At 45.1% G+C, this 15810-nt stretch overlaps 1 protein-coding gene across 1 annotated transcript; it reads right to left on the reverse strand.

The window, feature by feature from the left end:
* Positions 1-788: 788 nt before the first annotated feature.
* On the reverse strand, positions 789-12129 carry phb2a (prohibitin 2a). Its single transcript, XM_005465155.3, has 10 exons — positions 12003-12129; positions 10998-11127; positions 9798-9882; positions 9193-9272; positions 8441-8625; positions 7591-7720; positions 7188-7291; positions 5710-5787; positions 2648-2724; positions 789-1713 (listed from the first exon to the last, which is right to left on the reverse strand). Exons 1-10 carry the CDS (start codon positions 12021-12023, stop codon positions 1692-1694), a joined length of 912 nt encoding a protein of 303 aa, XP_005465212.1. The 5' UTR covers positions 12024-12129; the 3' UTR covers positions 789-1691.
* Positions 12130-15810: the final 3681 nt, after the last annotated feature.

The raw sequence follows: 15810 nt of genomic DNA on the forward strand, positions 1-15810 counted from the left end.
TGAGGAACAGACGGCCTCACGATCTCCATTTGTCCACTCAGGGACTGCAAAACAAGCCCAAACCCTCCTCCACTGTGCTGAGGTGTTTGTGCATTGTCGACTTTGGTCTTGTCTGTCATCAGTCCAGAAGTCTTGTGGTTGCTTCAGATGCAGCTTTCAAACCTAAGCTGTGCTTTTCAGTCTTTTTTTCCCATGAACTTTAACCTTTAACATGCTAACAGAGGCCTGTGGAGTCTGGAGCTCTTGGGTTTGCAGCAGTTTCTCTGAGGACTGCGCGCTCTGACCTTGGGGTGAACTCGTTGGGAAATCCACTCCTGATGAGATTGTGTCACTGTGTTACCAAACAGCCGAACGTTCCACATCTGCAACCTGCCCAAACCTTTGCTTTTATAGGCGTTCACACTTTCTGATGTTCAGTTAACATGTTTGACTTTCAGCACCCGGCTGTTACCTCACACTGTTTGCTGTGTTGCTGCAGCTTTGCTCTCATTGGTCCTCGATTCTCCAAATCTTAAAACTCTGAGAAGGAATTTCTGTAAGATTACAGATTACACCCCAGACTTTCATGGCTCGCTGTGCTATGCGGAGCAAAGTCCTGTGAATAAGACAATCTGCACTAAGGAGTATCAAGAGCTCCATATTTTGCTTTGCATGCTTCACAGTTCAAAATAACCACTGTTCATGTTACACTGGGCCTGTGTTCAGTCTGAGCTACAGTCACCTCACTGTGTTTAACATCCACCAGTGGAGCAGAAGGAAAGTGAATAAAAACATGTGAATGCATCAAGTCTCCAAAGAACTTCATATTTATTCAGTATAAATTGTGTGAGTGCTCAAACATCGACCAGTGTGGAGATGGATCCAAACAAACTGCGGTGTGTTAGAAGGCGGCACGCTGACAGAAACACTGGCTGGCATTAACGATGGTGACTCAGCAGCGTTTGAGGTTTTATGTTGAATGAGACGCTTATTGAAGTGTTACAAAACACAAAAGCTGCTGCGAGCGCTGAGTCACCGCAGCTCTGACCTGCCGACGGCGTCCAGGAAGCCTCTGATCTCTGAGTCTTCACACGAGGCGCCGCGAGGCAGACGCGCTCACCTGCTCCCTGTCGGACTGCGTCAGCACGGACAGGTGGACTCGTTCTGCCGTCCTCCTGCAGTCAGACAGCAACGCGCCTGCATTTCTATCAGGGTCAGATCTACGATCACATGTCAGACGCAAACGTCGGCTTTAACGCCGGAGACCAGAGTTTGTTTGTTTGAGTTTTCTGACAAAGTAACAGAAAAACATTCTGATAGTGTTTGAAAAGTTCAGAGCGACACGTCAAACTGTTACTTTGAGCTCTGTGCTGTACGACAGGTCACGTATAAATTAAGCTGTGCTAATGAAAAGTGTTCATGAGGTTGTTTTTGTGCAGAGAGGAAGTTCGAAAACTCCGAAAAGCAGAAGGTTGCATCAGAGAGGAACTACTTCACACAAATAAAAAGCTTTTCCTGATTCTACAAAAAAGGAGAAAAACGTCTGCAAACGTTACATTATCAGACATGAAAGTCAGGCTCAGTGTCCTGGAAACGAAGCAGATCACCGATAAATCTGCTGTGGGATCGACCGGCGGGGAGAAGTGGGAGAAGACCGGAGGGGGTTTTCTTTCTGCAGAAGCAGAACTGAAGGAATGATGAGAAGCAGCTTCTTACTTCTTCAAGAGCGACAAACTGGAAGGAAGACAAAGAGTGAAACATTACAAACGCTCAGTGGACAGCACACCAACATCGTGGTTATTGAGCAGGTGTAGACTCCAACAACACCTCCGATTGACCTCATAAAGACCCGTAAATCCAGGCCTGAACCTCAGCACTCCCCACAACGTGTACGAAACAAAAACAATGTCACGTTTGTGGGTTTTAATCAGACTTTAAACACTTTGAGCAGCAGATTTAACAACCAAAAAGTTTCCTTACATGGTGTGAGTTCCCCTCTGTAAGTAGGAGCTGGGCACTGGTGCTATGTCAGCTCCAGACTTTGTTAGCAGGTTTATATAAAAACCACAAAGCTGAACATCGTGAAACTCTGGAGAATTTGAATCTAAATGATTTATATGTTGGTTCAAATGCAAATCGGTTTCTTTAAAGCCTGTGAAACAGGGAACTGACCCCAGAGCGAGGTCCAGTCACAATTACTCATAACTGGTTAAAACAACAGGAGCTGAGACACCAAAACACTAAAACTAAATAAAGCACAAAAATTAAAGACAAAAGAAAAAGTCTATAAATTAGAGTCAGACACTCTTCACTCATGTTTAAATATTAATGTGTAGTCGATCCTTTATCCGTGCATCTTCCTCATTATTGTGCTAACTCCAGAGTTTAGACTCTTCCAGCATCGACTCGAGAACTCTGAAAGACTCGATGCTGCTTCAGTGAAACAAACTCCTCTCAGGTCAACATGCGACCGCAGAAAACAGCACAGACTGCACCGGGGCGTCGACACAGGACTACAGATTAAAGTTAAAGGTTTGATGTTGAAGAAGTGTGGCCACACTCAGCAAACAGAGCTGCTGTCTCTGTGACTGTGTCGTGTTTTATTGGACCGTCTGTGTTCAGACGGCACTGAATAACCTCATTGGTCCAGTGAAAAAGGTGAACTTACTTGAAGCTTTTGCTGTCCTGCAGGTTGAGCACCAGGCTGTCGGCGTTCAGGTACACTTTGTTTTGGGACTGCGCCACCTGCAGGTCAAACACACACAGAGTGAGCAGAGAGACAACACAGGTGGGAGGCCGCCTGCAGGCCTGACTGAGCACAATGGGAACACTGTCCGAGTTTCAACACTGAGCTGATTCACAGCAGAGCGAGAGCTGCCGAGCACGCTCGCCATCCATGTAGGAGACGCATGACGCCAGCCGAACGCCCGGTCCCGATGACGTTCCTCCCGTGTGAGAGCGATCACGCCGCCATGAAAAAGGTGCTCAGAGCTGCTAATGAATGAGCGTCATCAGTGATGCTCTGGTGGAGACAAACACTCGCACGGTGTCTCAGTCACTGCTAATTATCACCACCACATTAGCTCTGATAGATTTGGGCAGTCAGTCTGAATGAAGCTCCAAACCCAACGCCACAGCGACAGCGAGCGCACCAACACGGACCAGAACCAGAGAGATTTTAAATCCTCCTCATCACAAGGTCTTAAATAATCAGGCCCCATCTTATCTTAATGACCTTGTAGTACCATATCACCCTATTAGAGCACTTCGCTCTCGCACTGCAGGCTTACTTGTTGTTCCTAGAGTATTTAAAAGTAGAATGGGAGGCAGAGCCTTCAGTTTTCAGGCCCCTCTTCTGTGGAACCAGCTTCCAGTTTGGATTCAGGAGACAGACACTATCTCTACTTTCAAGATTAGGCTTAAAACTTTCCTTTTTGCTAAAGCATATAGTTAGGGCTGGACCAGGTGACCCTGAATCCTCCCTTACTTATGCTGCTGTTTCATCATCCTCATTAACCTGCTCTCTGCTCTGATTGGCTGCTGAGGTCCACCTGTGTCTGAAGTCAGGGGGGCGGAGCGGCTCCATCTCCTCTCTGCTTGCCTTCCATAGTTTCCTTGTATTAGTCACAGCTCGCGGTTGGTCACAAGGTCGGTTCACGGCTTCCTTCCTGGTGTTTTCAGGTTCCACCTCCCTCGTCAGGTTCAGGATTTTATATCTAAAACTCTTTGAAACGTTATGGTATCTCTGTATGTTTATTCCTCTGAGTCGTGGATTTGAAGCCTGCGATCTCTGTTTAACATGTTTGCTTCATCCATGATTTGATTGTATTTTGTGTGAGTGTAGAGGCGAGTGCATCACTCTGCTTCACGCAGGTTTGTTTTTCCTGCTCGTCGCTTTAAGTGATCGTATGATTTGACCGTGACGTTGATGTAAATTCAACTTTAAAGCCTCGATGAAGCCGCGTTTCTCTCTTCTGTTGCTGCTGATCATCGTTTCGGCCTCTTCCACCTGATCTGCGTTCTTTTAAAACGTTTCTTTACGGCTTTAATTTCAGATAATTAAATCCAGAATTAATGCTCGACATTTCCTGCTGTGGGCTGATGCATGAGTGGAGGTCAAAGGTCAGAGCTGAGGACAAAAACAGACAGTTTACAGTCTGAACCTTTTGTTTCAGTCCTGCTTTCTGTTACATTCCTGCTCTCTTGGCGCCACCTGGTGGTCTGGATCACACATGGCAGCTCAACACGGTCGAACTCGAACCAAACGTCCGCTGTCCAGTGATTAATGAATATAGAACAAATGTCTTTAACTGTTTTTGTTCACGTCAGCTGCAGCTGCTGAGGCCGCTCCTGCATCACTGCTCGGCTCAGCTGTTGTTAGTTACTGTACAAAGAGCGATTCGTAACCAGGAGAACGCCACGCTGCTCCAAGTAACGAGTTTACTCTGGTGATGAAAATCAGACCAACAGAGAGACCACGCTGCTGCAGAACACGTGTGACGTTCACTCTGAAGAAAACCAAACATCACATCAGGATCATCGGGTCCACTTTTGAGTTTTTAGTTTCAGCCAAAGACAAACTGACAAGTGTGAAACCTCCCATCAAACAGCTGTTCTCAACCTCAAATATGTGTCTCTTCATCTCCCACACAGAGGAGGAGGAGGGGCAGGTTAGAGGCGGGACGAGAGGACATCGAGGTTTTAACTCTGTTACTCTGCAGGTGTTTGTAGCGCGGCAGGTGAGCCGGCGCTGCTGATGTAACAGCAGCTACATTAAAGCAGCGCTCTGGTTCTACTTCAGCTCCGTGTTCATAATCAGCTTTGCAGCATTCGGTTGCAGTGACACCGACACAGTCAGGAGGCGACACGCCGAGCACGAAGAGCTCCCAACTAACGACCAATGACTGCTGAGCGTTTCAAACGATTACAGACTGACAGAGGCGCACAAAGTGACCCTGAAAGGGCCGATCAGACAAAAGACTCACAAAACAAACAACCGAGAAAACGAAGGGAAACGGGTGTGTTAGGTTTGTGAGAGACACCACCTGTGCATCCACCCTTTAGTGTGAATTTCAAAATCCTACGTCACCTTGTTCTCGAGAAACTTATGTTTCCACGCCAACCCACCCGCTCACCCCCCCACAGCGGGTGACAACACCTCCCCTCTTTTACAGCTGAGGGGTAAAACTTGAACGTTCGGGTCGTGTGGAGGACCTCAGACTGCAGCACAGCAGCATCACTGCATTAAACATTTCCTCTCGCCGTCTGCCATCAGCCCACTTTCTTCTTCTTCAGCACAAATTCTTTCACCTCTGCTCACTTTACTCATTTATTATCCAGCACGAGGAGTCACAGGAAGGTCGGACTCTGATAAATAAAACTGATGAGTTTACATTTAAACCTGTTGGTTTAATAAGAGAATCGTGACGTGACGAGTTCGTCGTACGACTCTCGGCTCTGCTGAGGTTTCCTCCTGCTGAATGGAAACAGTTGCAGACTCAAACAAAAGGCGCCCTGTTTGCATTCGCGCTCCTCTCCCCTGCCTCAGTGTCAGCAGGGTGGAGTCTGTCACTCTGGATCTGTGCTTATTTGTGCATTTTTAAAGGGACAGTACGCAGAGGAGAACTGTGACTGTGGAGGAGTGAAATGTGTTTTTATTTCTGGGATTCTGTTTCAGGCTTTGAGGGTTAAAACGTGTCAGACGAACATCGTGAGGGTCGTGTTTCTTACCGTCTTGGCGATGTTCTGCGCCGCCCGGATCTTCCTGAGTTTCAGGTAACCTGGATTCTTGGTAACGGCCTCGCCCAGCTGCAGCAGACACAAACAGGCTGTTAGTGAGCGCTCCACACCTGCAGGAGAGCGAGCAGCGGGCCGAGCAAGCCACTCCCAGCGCTCGTTGACATGCAGAGAAAATAATTAGCGCATTTTTGGATGAAGTGTTTGTTTGAGGTGCTTCTGGTTCTCACAAGGCGAGGTGAGCGAGTTCACACAGAGCAGGTATTCACACGAGTGCAGTCACAGCAACAAGCACACTCGCTTTGTTTTTGGATACTAACTCGTAAAAGTCCTTGAAAGCGCTGAATGACTGCAGATGTTTAACAAAAACAACAGCTGGAAACAGCTGCTCTCACACCGCCATCCAAACTGCTCAGAGGTCGTCTGAGGCGCTACATGGACTCAGCTTCAGCTTCCTCACGTCTGAGATCTGCAAGTATAAGATTCCCGGTTTGATCCCGGGAAGAGACGCATCCCACTGGGGCTGTGTCAGGAGGGCAAAACTGTGGAGGAGCTGCCCACTGTGGGGCTCTCACTGGGATAAGGAAGCAGCTGAAAGCATCACCAGCACAAAGAGACGTCTCTGAGGAACGGAGGGTGATACGAGGAAGCATTAACGTGTGGGTGACGCCGAGCTAATGCCGGCCGCACAGCCCGGGCTGGAAGAGACATTATCACAGATTCTTTCCTTTTCCTGATGAGCTAATAAGTGTGATGTCATCAATGACGTGAACTCTGAGCATGCTCAGTCACTGATGTGTTTTATGCTGCTGGAGTAACAGAACTTACATTTACTGAAGTTTCTCTGTGATAAACCTACAAACGAGTGATTAACATGAACTTATGAGCTCACAGAGGTTCTGGTTTCTGCAGCGCTGCTCGTGTCCTGTTCAGAGGAACAGCGACTGTTGATATTCCTCAGACATCTCTAATCGCCTGCTGATCAGTCAGATCTGTGTCAGTCTGAGTTCACAGAGAGACGTCACGCTGTTGTCTCTGACTTGGGTTTGAGGCTTTGTTGAACCTGCTAACTCACAAAAAGCTCAGCCCGAAATCCAAACACAGCCAGAGGCCTCCTGTCTACGAACACGTGACCTGCTGACCTTTAATGAACGAGTTTGTTGAAAAACTGACTCCTGCAGCTCCTCTCTGCTAGAAACTTATTTATTTTTATCCAGTAATTATAATTACAGTATTAGGCTCAATAATTTTGTCTGCAAGAGTTCAGTTTCTGTATCTGCTGAGGTGTTTCAGGTCTGAACGTTATAACGAACCAAACGTTTGTCTGAGTCTCAGAGTTTCAGGTTTCGGACCGAGGCTAAAGTTTGGAGGGACTGCTGTAGCACACACACAGATGTGCGCTGTTCATTTTTGATTTTTAATGTAAGAAAGTAATTCATCTTAAAAACATCTCCCTCCAAAGCTGAGCTCACCATCTTGGCGGCCTGAGCTTCTCCTTCAGCCTGGATGATCTTCTGCCGCTGGTCCTGTTTGGCCTTCTCCACGTAAAACTGAGCTCGCTGCGCCTCCTGCTGGGCTGAAGAGGAACAAACAACAATCGTTCATCACTGCAGAGCAGAGACACCCAGCAGGTCAACGACCTTTTATGTGATTGTTTTGTAAGTTCATCACTCTGGTTTAATCTGGGTAATGTATGTATTTAGCTTCAGGTCACAGGAAGTCTCATTATTTTATCTCCAATAAACATAAATCATTTCATTCTCCACACGCTGCTTTGATAAACCAGCTGTTACTGTCAGGTGGACGCAGTAATCATCGAGTCCCGGAGGTCAGAAATGTGGCTGCAGGACAAAGACTGAGCGACTCTTCACTCACCGACTTGTTTGGCCTCCACGGCGGCCGTGTACTCGCGGCTGAAGCTGAGCTCGGTGATGGCCACGTCGTCCAGGATGATGTTGAAGTCTTTGGCCCGCTCAAACAGCTCCCTGCGGATCAGCATGGAAACCTGAAGGAGAAGAAGTCAGACAGAGGACGACCTCAGCATCAGATCATTGAACGTGATCATCAAGAACTCTGAAATATCAAATTCATATCGAGCTGCAGGATCAGTCGGGACTTCTGACTGGCCCTCTGCAGGAACACTCCACAGAGCTCCCGTGGATCGGGAGAGTCGTTCCCACAGTGTTGGTCAGTGTCACAGTGTAGCACCAGAGCATAATGGTGCACAGACCTGAACCAGACAGTGAAGCTTTCAGGTCACCAGGATCCAAGCCTCACCTGAGGTCATGACCCCGGCTGAAAGGCCGAGGTCGCAGACACAAACAAGCCAAAATAAGCTTCCTCCACAGAGCGTCTGAGCTCAGCTCTCAGACACACTAAGGAGCTTACATCCACAGGGAGCTCAGAGTGGAGCCGCACCTCCTTCGAGCTGAGCTGGTTCAGGTATCTGACCAGGGCACGTTCGGGGTGCCTCACCTCGGAGGTCTAAGGACCTCTGGAACAACCACCGCACTGAGCTGCAGCCCAGCTTTGGGTTATCAGACGACGAGGCACGGGTGACCCGAAGAGAAATAATAAATGTGATGCAACAGTCTGAGCTTCCATAATGTAATTATGTGTGTTTTGGATTGAGCTCCTCCTCAGGTCCGTCTGTTTGAGCCCACATCAGCACACGTGATTAAACAGATTCAAGCAAAGCGCACCGCTCTGCCTGGCGTGTTTGTACCTGCGCTCTCTGCGTGATGAGCTGCGAGGCGTTGAACTTGGCCACCACGCTCTTCAGCACCTCGTTGACGATGGAGGGCAGCACGCGCTCGTCGTAGTCCTGTCCCAGGTGCTGGTAGAGGACGGGCAGGTTGGACGCCAGCGGCCGGGACAGAACTCGCAGGGAGACGTTGACCATCTGCAGGTCTGAGAGACAGAACCAGTCAGAACCTGAACATCTGTGACAGCTGCTGATCTCAGACTAACCAACCATCTCTGCTGTTCTGTGAGAGTCACACGACTGATACAAACATTTCAGGTGTTGTGGTAAAAAGGTTCAACTTGACTGAACTTTGTTGGATTTTATTTGAAGCTTATTCATGATTATGCACAGGCTCGCTTCACACCTCCGATATGTCCATGAGTAAAACCAGCTTTGTTTTTTTAAATGGGAAATAATCCACAGATGGTTTGAATCTGATTGATCTACTTTTTCATTGATTATCTGTAACCAACCAACACATAAACACATTAACACACAAAGCTGATCTGTACCTGTGGAGTTTCCAACAATGCTGAGAAGCAGCTTTACTGACACTTAATGAAGGTTTAATGATGATTAAAAGCTTAATCTAAGACTTGGAGGATAACCTGACGTGTCCTCGAGCCTGCAGGACTCTGCTCTGTTTGAAAAAGTCTGAAAACTGGAACTTGTTTTCCTCTAAAACCAAACGTGCACAGACGGTCATCGGTTTTATGAAGGAGGCGTCTGACCTTTGCTTCCAGTGAGAGAGGAGATCTTTCTGGGTCTGGCTCTGATGTCATAGATGATGGGATACTGAAACCAGGGTATCCTGAAGACAGACGCACAGAATCACATCAGTTAGTTTGCTGGTAAACATGGATCTGTCAATCATTTTTATGACACAGGTTTCTAACGCAGGAATCATCAGAGGTGTTGGGGGTGCACCTTCATGTGCATGTCCATCTACTCTGCAGGAGTAGAAAGTCGGTACACTGAAAACTCTGCTGTGTGTGGCTCAGCACTGATTGAAACTCTAAAAGGAAAAGCCATTTTTATAAATCAACTCAGAAAAGGTCAAATTTAGAGAAACTTTAATAGAAAATAAAGATTAGAAAGTCTTAAATGTGTCGAGGAGGCCGTGCAGGCGCTGAGGAAGATTATTTAGAAACAGAGCAAACGGAGCAGTGAAACAGAATTAAAACACTTTCTGACTGTGTTACAGTCGCTACGCTAACAAACCTGCCCACACCTCCAAACAACCACGCCCATTAATATGAGCCAACACGCAGCATCAGTCACCTGTCAGTCAGTATGAGCTGGTTGCTATGGCAACAGTGTGGGTGTGGACTCGTACCTGAAGTGGAGTCCCTCGGCGAGCACCGTGTCCATCTGCATCCCTCCGATCCGGTTGAAGATGATCGCCCTCTGACCTCCTTCCACTGCACACAGGAAACTCAGACTGAAACCTGAGCTCTGTTCTTCAGTCGTTTCTACGTTTTCACCGGCCTGAAGCTCCCACTCAGGAACATAAACTACAAACACAGACCTGCTCTCTGCTGTGTGAACTCAGGCATCACAACAACGATGCTAATGACATCACTGCTGACACACTCCAGCCTGTTAAGCTCAGAATGCGCTAAATACTCAGTTTCACACAGTTCTTTCCTGCTCTTGGACCTCGATGATGTCACAGAGAGACCTTGTTGTTGACGTGTCCGCTCACGCACAGAATTTGACTTAAACTGAAGGTAAAACAGCTTCTTACAGACAGCTGAGGGGCATCGAGGCCCGTGAACTGGGACTCATGCTAAGCTGCTCTAACAAAAATATAAAACACTGATCTGGAAATGAGCAGAAAACACTTTAAATAAATTAAACAGTGAATATGTTTTAGATTTTAGTTGGTGAGACACGAGATCAAGATGAAAATATATACAAGCACGAGAAGAAAGATGTGCAACTTTACTTTTTCCACAGATGTCTCAGAGGATTTAAACTGAGAAGGGACAAGATTTTATTTCACCACTGAGCACCATCAGCCTCTCTGAAGCTTTCACAGAAATCAGAGATACAGGAAAGGCCCATCTCTCATCCTACTGAGTTTTAGAAATTAAAAGTCTTTCATATAATAAAAAACAGCCCGTTGGTGCCAGTGCTTGCAGGTGGAGCAGACTTCCCTTTGAAAACCATTTAGTGAGTAAATATTTTATCCATATTTAATCACTTCTTGTTTCATAAGCCTGAGCCGACCTCTGTTAGATGCAGAATTTACATCATCATCATCAGTCTGTGACTGACTGGGTAACAGCTGTAGCCCAACTCCACTTTTCCTTAATCAAAGCTGCAAACTTGCAGAGCAGCTTCACTCCATGTTTTTGTATGAATAAAGGACAGAATCGAGCTTCGACCCAGCACCACAAACCAAAGACAAGCTTTTATAAAAGATATATAAAGAACTGTCACACTAAATATGACAGATTACTCCAGGAGAGTGTCAGGGATCAGAGCCCCAGGTGTGCTGAATATTCATGCATTCGCAGTGACTGAGGGTTACCTGTGTACGTGGCTTCCTTGACTGAGTAAGCCAGAGCTCCAGCACCAATCAGCAGCTTCAAGCCGAGTCCTGCGCCCCGAGGTCCTGAAGACATCCTGCCTGCGATCTGCCGCAGCTGCTGCAGAAAACCCTGAAACACAAGGATTTCAGTAAATCTCCCCCTGTGCTCGCTCACGCAGGGACACTAACAGGAGTCTGTTTAAAACCCACTCATGGTTAAAACTCAGTGACCTTGACTCTGGGTGGACAACCCCCCTCTCTTTATCTCTACATGGCCTGCCGCAGAAACATGCCACATCTTTAGAGGACACTCAAATTCTCTCTAAAAATAAACTATCCTAAAAAAACAACGGCACACAAACATTAACACAAGGCTGGGCACGTCTGATCGTCTGTTTTAACTTTAAGGACTAATCTTAAACTCGGCTCATGCAAAAACCACAAAACATAATTAGATTTAAAGAGAATCAGCTTTCTTTGGTTTGTTGTGCTGGCTGCGGGTTAATTAGCCTGTGTAACATTAGTGATTGCAGACTCACCTGCCTGCACACCTGATGCACCTGAGTAACACACTCAGGTGCATCAGTGAAAGCACGTCTGGAATTAAGACTTGTAATATTTTCAGTGAATTTACTTCTAATGCGTGTACACGTGTTACAAACTCAATTATTTCATAATCTGAGAGAGTTTTAAAGGGACCCCGGCGTCATCTTCAACTCTCCTCTCCACCTGAGTGTAAAGCTAGCTAACCAGCATCAAGTGGCTCTCACGGCCCCCACCTGTGCCTCATTAGTGACTTCAGGCTGGATGGATCCTGGCTGACATGACTTCAAGTGTAAACCTGCTTACATCAGACTCACGTGTCAGACCTAAAAGCTTTTACAATGTCACCCAGGCGCGTGCAAAGCGCGGGAAACCCGGAGCGGTTGATCCTGAGCTGAAGCAGAAAACGCGCCAAACGTTCCTTTAAAGCCGAGTTTAAACTAGAGACTTAGAAACACTCACCCCGGGATCTTTACTCGCCATGCTCGCCCTCTGCGCCTGTTAGGAAACCAAGTGAAGAAGACAAGGTCGCCAGTGATGACGCATTTCCGGGATCGCGGGGTAACTTGGGAAATGTAGTGTTTAAGAGTATTGGGGCATAGTCTCTTTTAGCCGTGAATTTCTAATGACTTTATGTGAAAAGGAGCCAGATAATACTAATAGTGACATTAGAATAAACATTAGAATAATGTATTATTATTTCTGCGGTGCTACAGACACTTTAAACCTCCGGGTGGGGGTGACGGATGTTTTCCTTTGTCTCCTTGTCTATATTTCCCCTTTCCTAGTTACCTTTTTATTACTTTTCCTACTTTCTTTATACTTCCCTGATTTTTCTTTTCCGCATTTTCTTTTGTCCTCACCCCTCTTTTCTTATCTCCTCTTCATTTCCTGTCTTCCTCTGTCTTACATCATCATTAATCAGTCTTTCTTCCCTTTATCTTATTTTTTCCTTGCTTACCCATTACGTGTTTTAAAATTACATATTACAGAAACATTTTCTTTTTTCCTTACGTCCTTTTCTTTTCCTAGTTTTCTTACACTGCAGTGTACTTTTAGCCACTCTCATGTTTCCTTAATTACATTTTCTTTTTGAATTTTAACTCAAGTCTTTGTTGCTACTTCCGTATTCTTCCCTGTCATCTGTGTTTCCTTCCCGTCCCCATCTGTTACTTTTTCCCATCTTTCCGTTCGTCCACATAAATGAAAAGAAAACGTGTTAATATGAGTCACGAATAGTAATGAATAATAAAAGCAACTGCAGAAGAAAAGTTTTACAAATGAATAAAAATAACAAAATAAAGACATAAAGAGGGCAGTGACACATAACGGTGAGTATATCAAGTGTGTAGCTCGTTCCAGTGTTCGGGGTTCCTGATGGATGGTTTTAAAGATAATAAAATGTTTTAAACCCACCCAAAGTTCTGAGGATGGAAATGAGGGAACCGCTTTTCATTTTTGCCATAAAAGAGGAAGTCTCAGCAGCCAAGTCTCTACAAAATAAAAGCAAGAATGATTCTGAGCTATAAAGTACAAAGTTATAAGAATTAAAGACAGAGTACACTGTATGATCTGACCCCCACTCTTCCGCTCACGGATACAGTGATGCCGGTCCTGAGCAGCAGGGGGCAGCAGAGGGCAGCAGAGCTCCGGAGCGTCAGCAGCTCCTCAAACCGCAGGAGCACCTGCTGCACATAAAACGGTTATTTTCACACTGAAGTTCACTCAAGTCTTTGTTTCCGTGGTTTGAACACAGTGAAGTCAGCCACTGAAATATTTCCGTTGTGCTTTCAAGAAGAAATTTTGTGACAGAGTTCAAGGAATTAACATCAAAATCCTGCTGCTGTGCACACAAACAGGACATATTTACACATCTGACGCTAAAGGACGAGAAAAAGTTAGTTCCATATTTTAAACCAATACTAGTCAGAATAATGACTAATAACAATCATATAAAAGTATTTAAAAAGCAATCAGAAAATAAAGGCTGACACTCAAATAAAAATGTGACCTTCACTAATTTATTACACTGTTATCACTACGGGTCAACACATATTAATAAAAATAGCACCACTGACTTTTCTTATCTCTGCCCTGCATCTGTATTTTTTACTTCCTTCCAAAACTGAAACTTAAAGGCACAATTATGAGCTGAGGTAAAACTATGACTTCGCAAATCAAACTAAAGAAGCGACGTGTAAAGGATAAATAAACTAGATACATTTAGAAAAGTCATTAAACAATTAAAATTGGGAGTTAATAAAAGTAGAATTTGAGACTCTTACATTTTCAGAAACAGAAAAACTTGACTTTTTATTTGAAAAGTGAAGAGTAAGCTCACACCCGCTCTCCTCAAACACAAGCTCAAATCTCAAACAGCTAAAATCAAGCAAAGAATTCAGATCATACAAATGAAACAGACACACCACTAATAACGCAAACTTTAAGCCATAATGCAATTTAAACAGCCGTGTTATAAAAATTATGACAGCTGTGTAGATGTTATGAAGGAGAAAATTATCTATAAAGACCAAAAACAAAAAAAGGATCAGGCTGTAAACGCGCTTATTTCTGTTGTAAAAATGGGAGTCCCTGCTGGAGCTGCTGGTGGGCATTAGAGGAACTGCAGGCGTTGGTGTTTGATTTTTCAGCCCCTGAGGGTCACTGCTGAGAAGACTCACTCAGCAGAGAACAGACTGCAGGTATTACAGGTACTGTGCTGCAGTGGTTTGTATCATATCTATCTAATAGACTCCAATTTGCACATGTAAATGGAGAGTCCTCTTCACACACTAAGGTCAATTATGGAGTTCCACAGGGTTCAGTGCTAGGACCAATTCTGTTTACATTATACATGCTTCCCTTAGGCAGCATCATTAGAAGACATAGCATAAATTTTCACTGCTATGCAGATGACACGCAGCTCTATCTATCCATGAAGCCAGGTAACACACACCAATTAGTTAAACTGCAGGAATGTCTTAAAGACATAAAGACCTGGATGGCCGCTAACTTTCTGCTTCTTAATTCAGATCAAACTGAGGTTATTGTACTCGGCCCTGAAAATCTTAGAAATATGGTATCTAAGCAGATTCTTACTCTGGATGGCATTACCTTGGCCTCCAGTAATGCTGTGAGGAACCTTGGAGTCATTTTTGACCAGGACATGTCCTTCAATGCACATATTAAACAAATATGTAAGACTGCTTTCTTCCATTTGTGCAACATCTCTAAAATTAGAAATATCCTGTCTCAGAGTGATGCTGAAAAACTAGTTCATGCATTTATTACTTCCAGGCTGGACTACTGTAATTCTTTATTATCAGGATGTCCTAAAAACTCGCTGAAAAGCCTTCAGCTGATCCAAAATGCTGCAGCAAGAGTCCTGACAGGGACTAGAAAGAGAGAGCATATTTCTCCTGTATTGGCTTCCCTTCATTGGCTTCCTGTTAAATCCAGAATCTAACTCTCCTCACATACAAAGTACTGAATATTGTCTGTCATGGCAGATGGCCGCCCCTCCCTGAGCCTTGTTGTGCTGGAGATTACTTCCTTTTAAAAGGGGTTTTTTCCTTCCCACTGTTGCCAAACTCTTGCTTATATGGTGTCATGTGATCGCTGGGGCTTGTTCTCTATTATTATAGGGCCTTAACTTACAATATAAAGTCCATTGAAGCAACGGCTGCTGTGATTTAGTGTTACATAAATAAAATTCAATCAAGCTGAATTAAACTGAACTGAACTGACACTCTTGAGTCTTCTGGCTTTTTCTGTTTTCAGGAGCTATTTTTTTCTTCATTATCGTGACCACAGAGGATCTGAGTGGGTTGAACTCTTTGCTCTACTTCTCTCAGTCTCATTAATCAACAAGAACATGCTCGAACAGAGTGTTTTTCTTCATCCTGCTCCTCTTCTTCCTCCTCGTCTGCCACCTCTTGCTTACAACTTCCTCCTCTGCCTCTCAGTCTGGGTCTACCAGCTCACCCCGAACTTTAAAACAGCAACAAGTGTGAACATTTCTGTGTCACTGTGTGAAACTGAAAGAAAAGGCATCTGTGCTGACACTTTGCTTATCGCCTGTCAGCTGTGGTCACTGTTATGCATTACAGTGCAAAATGTCTGCTGTTTAAGGAGAATGAGTGTAAAGTCCTGCAGAGGCTAAAGAGATCTACAGACTGTGGGCTCAGGACGCTGGGAGGAGGATGGGATTTCAATTAGGAAAAAACTTAATGAGACACAAAGCAAAGAAAGTCATTTAAAGTGGATCATG

The sequence above is a fragment of the Oreochromis niloticus genome, linkage group LG18, assembly GCF_001858045.2.
Source record: "Oreochromis niloticus isolate F11D_XX linkage group LG18, O_niloticus_UMD_NMBU, whole genome shotgun sequence".
NCBI classification, from domain to species: Eukaryota; Metazoa; Chordata; class Actinopteri; order Cichliformes; family Cichlidae; genus Oreochromis; species Oreochromis niloticus.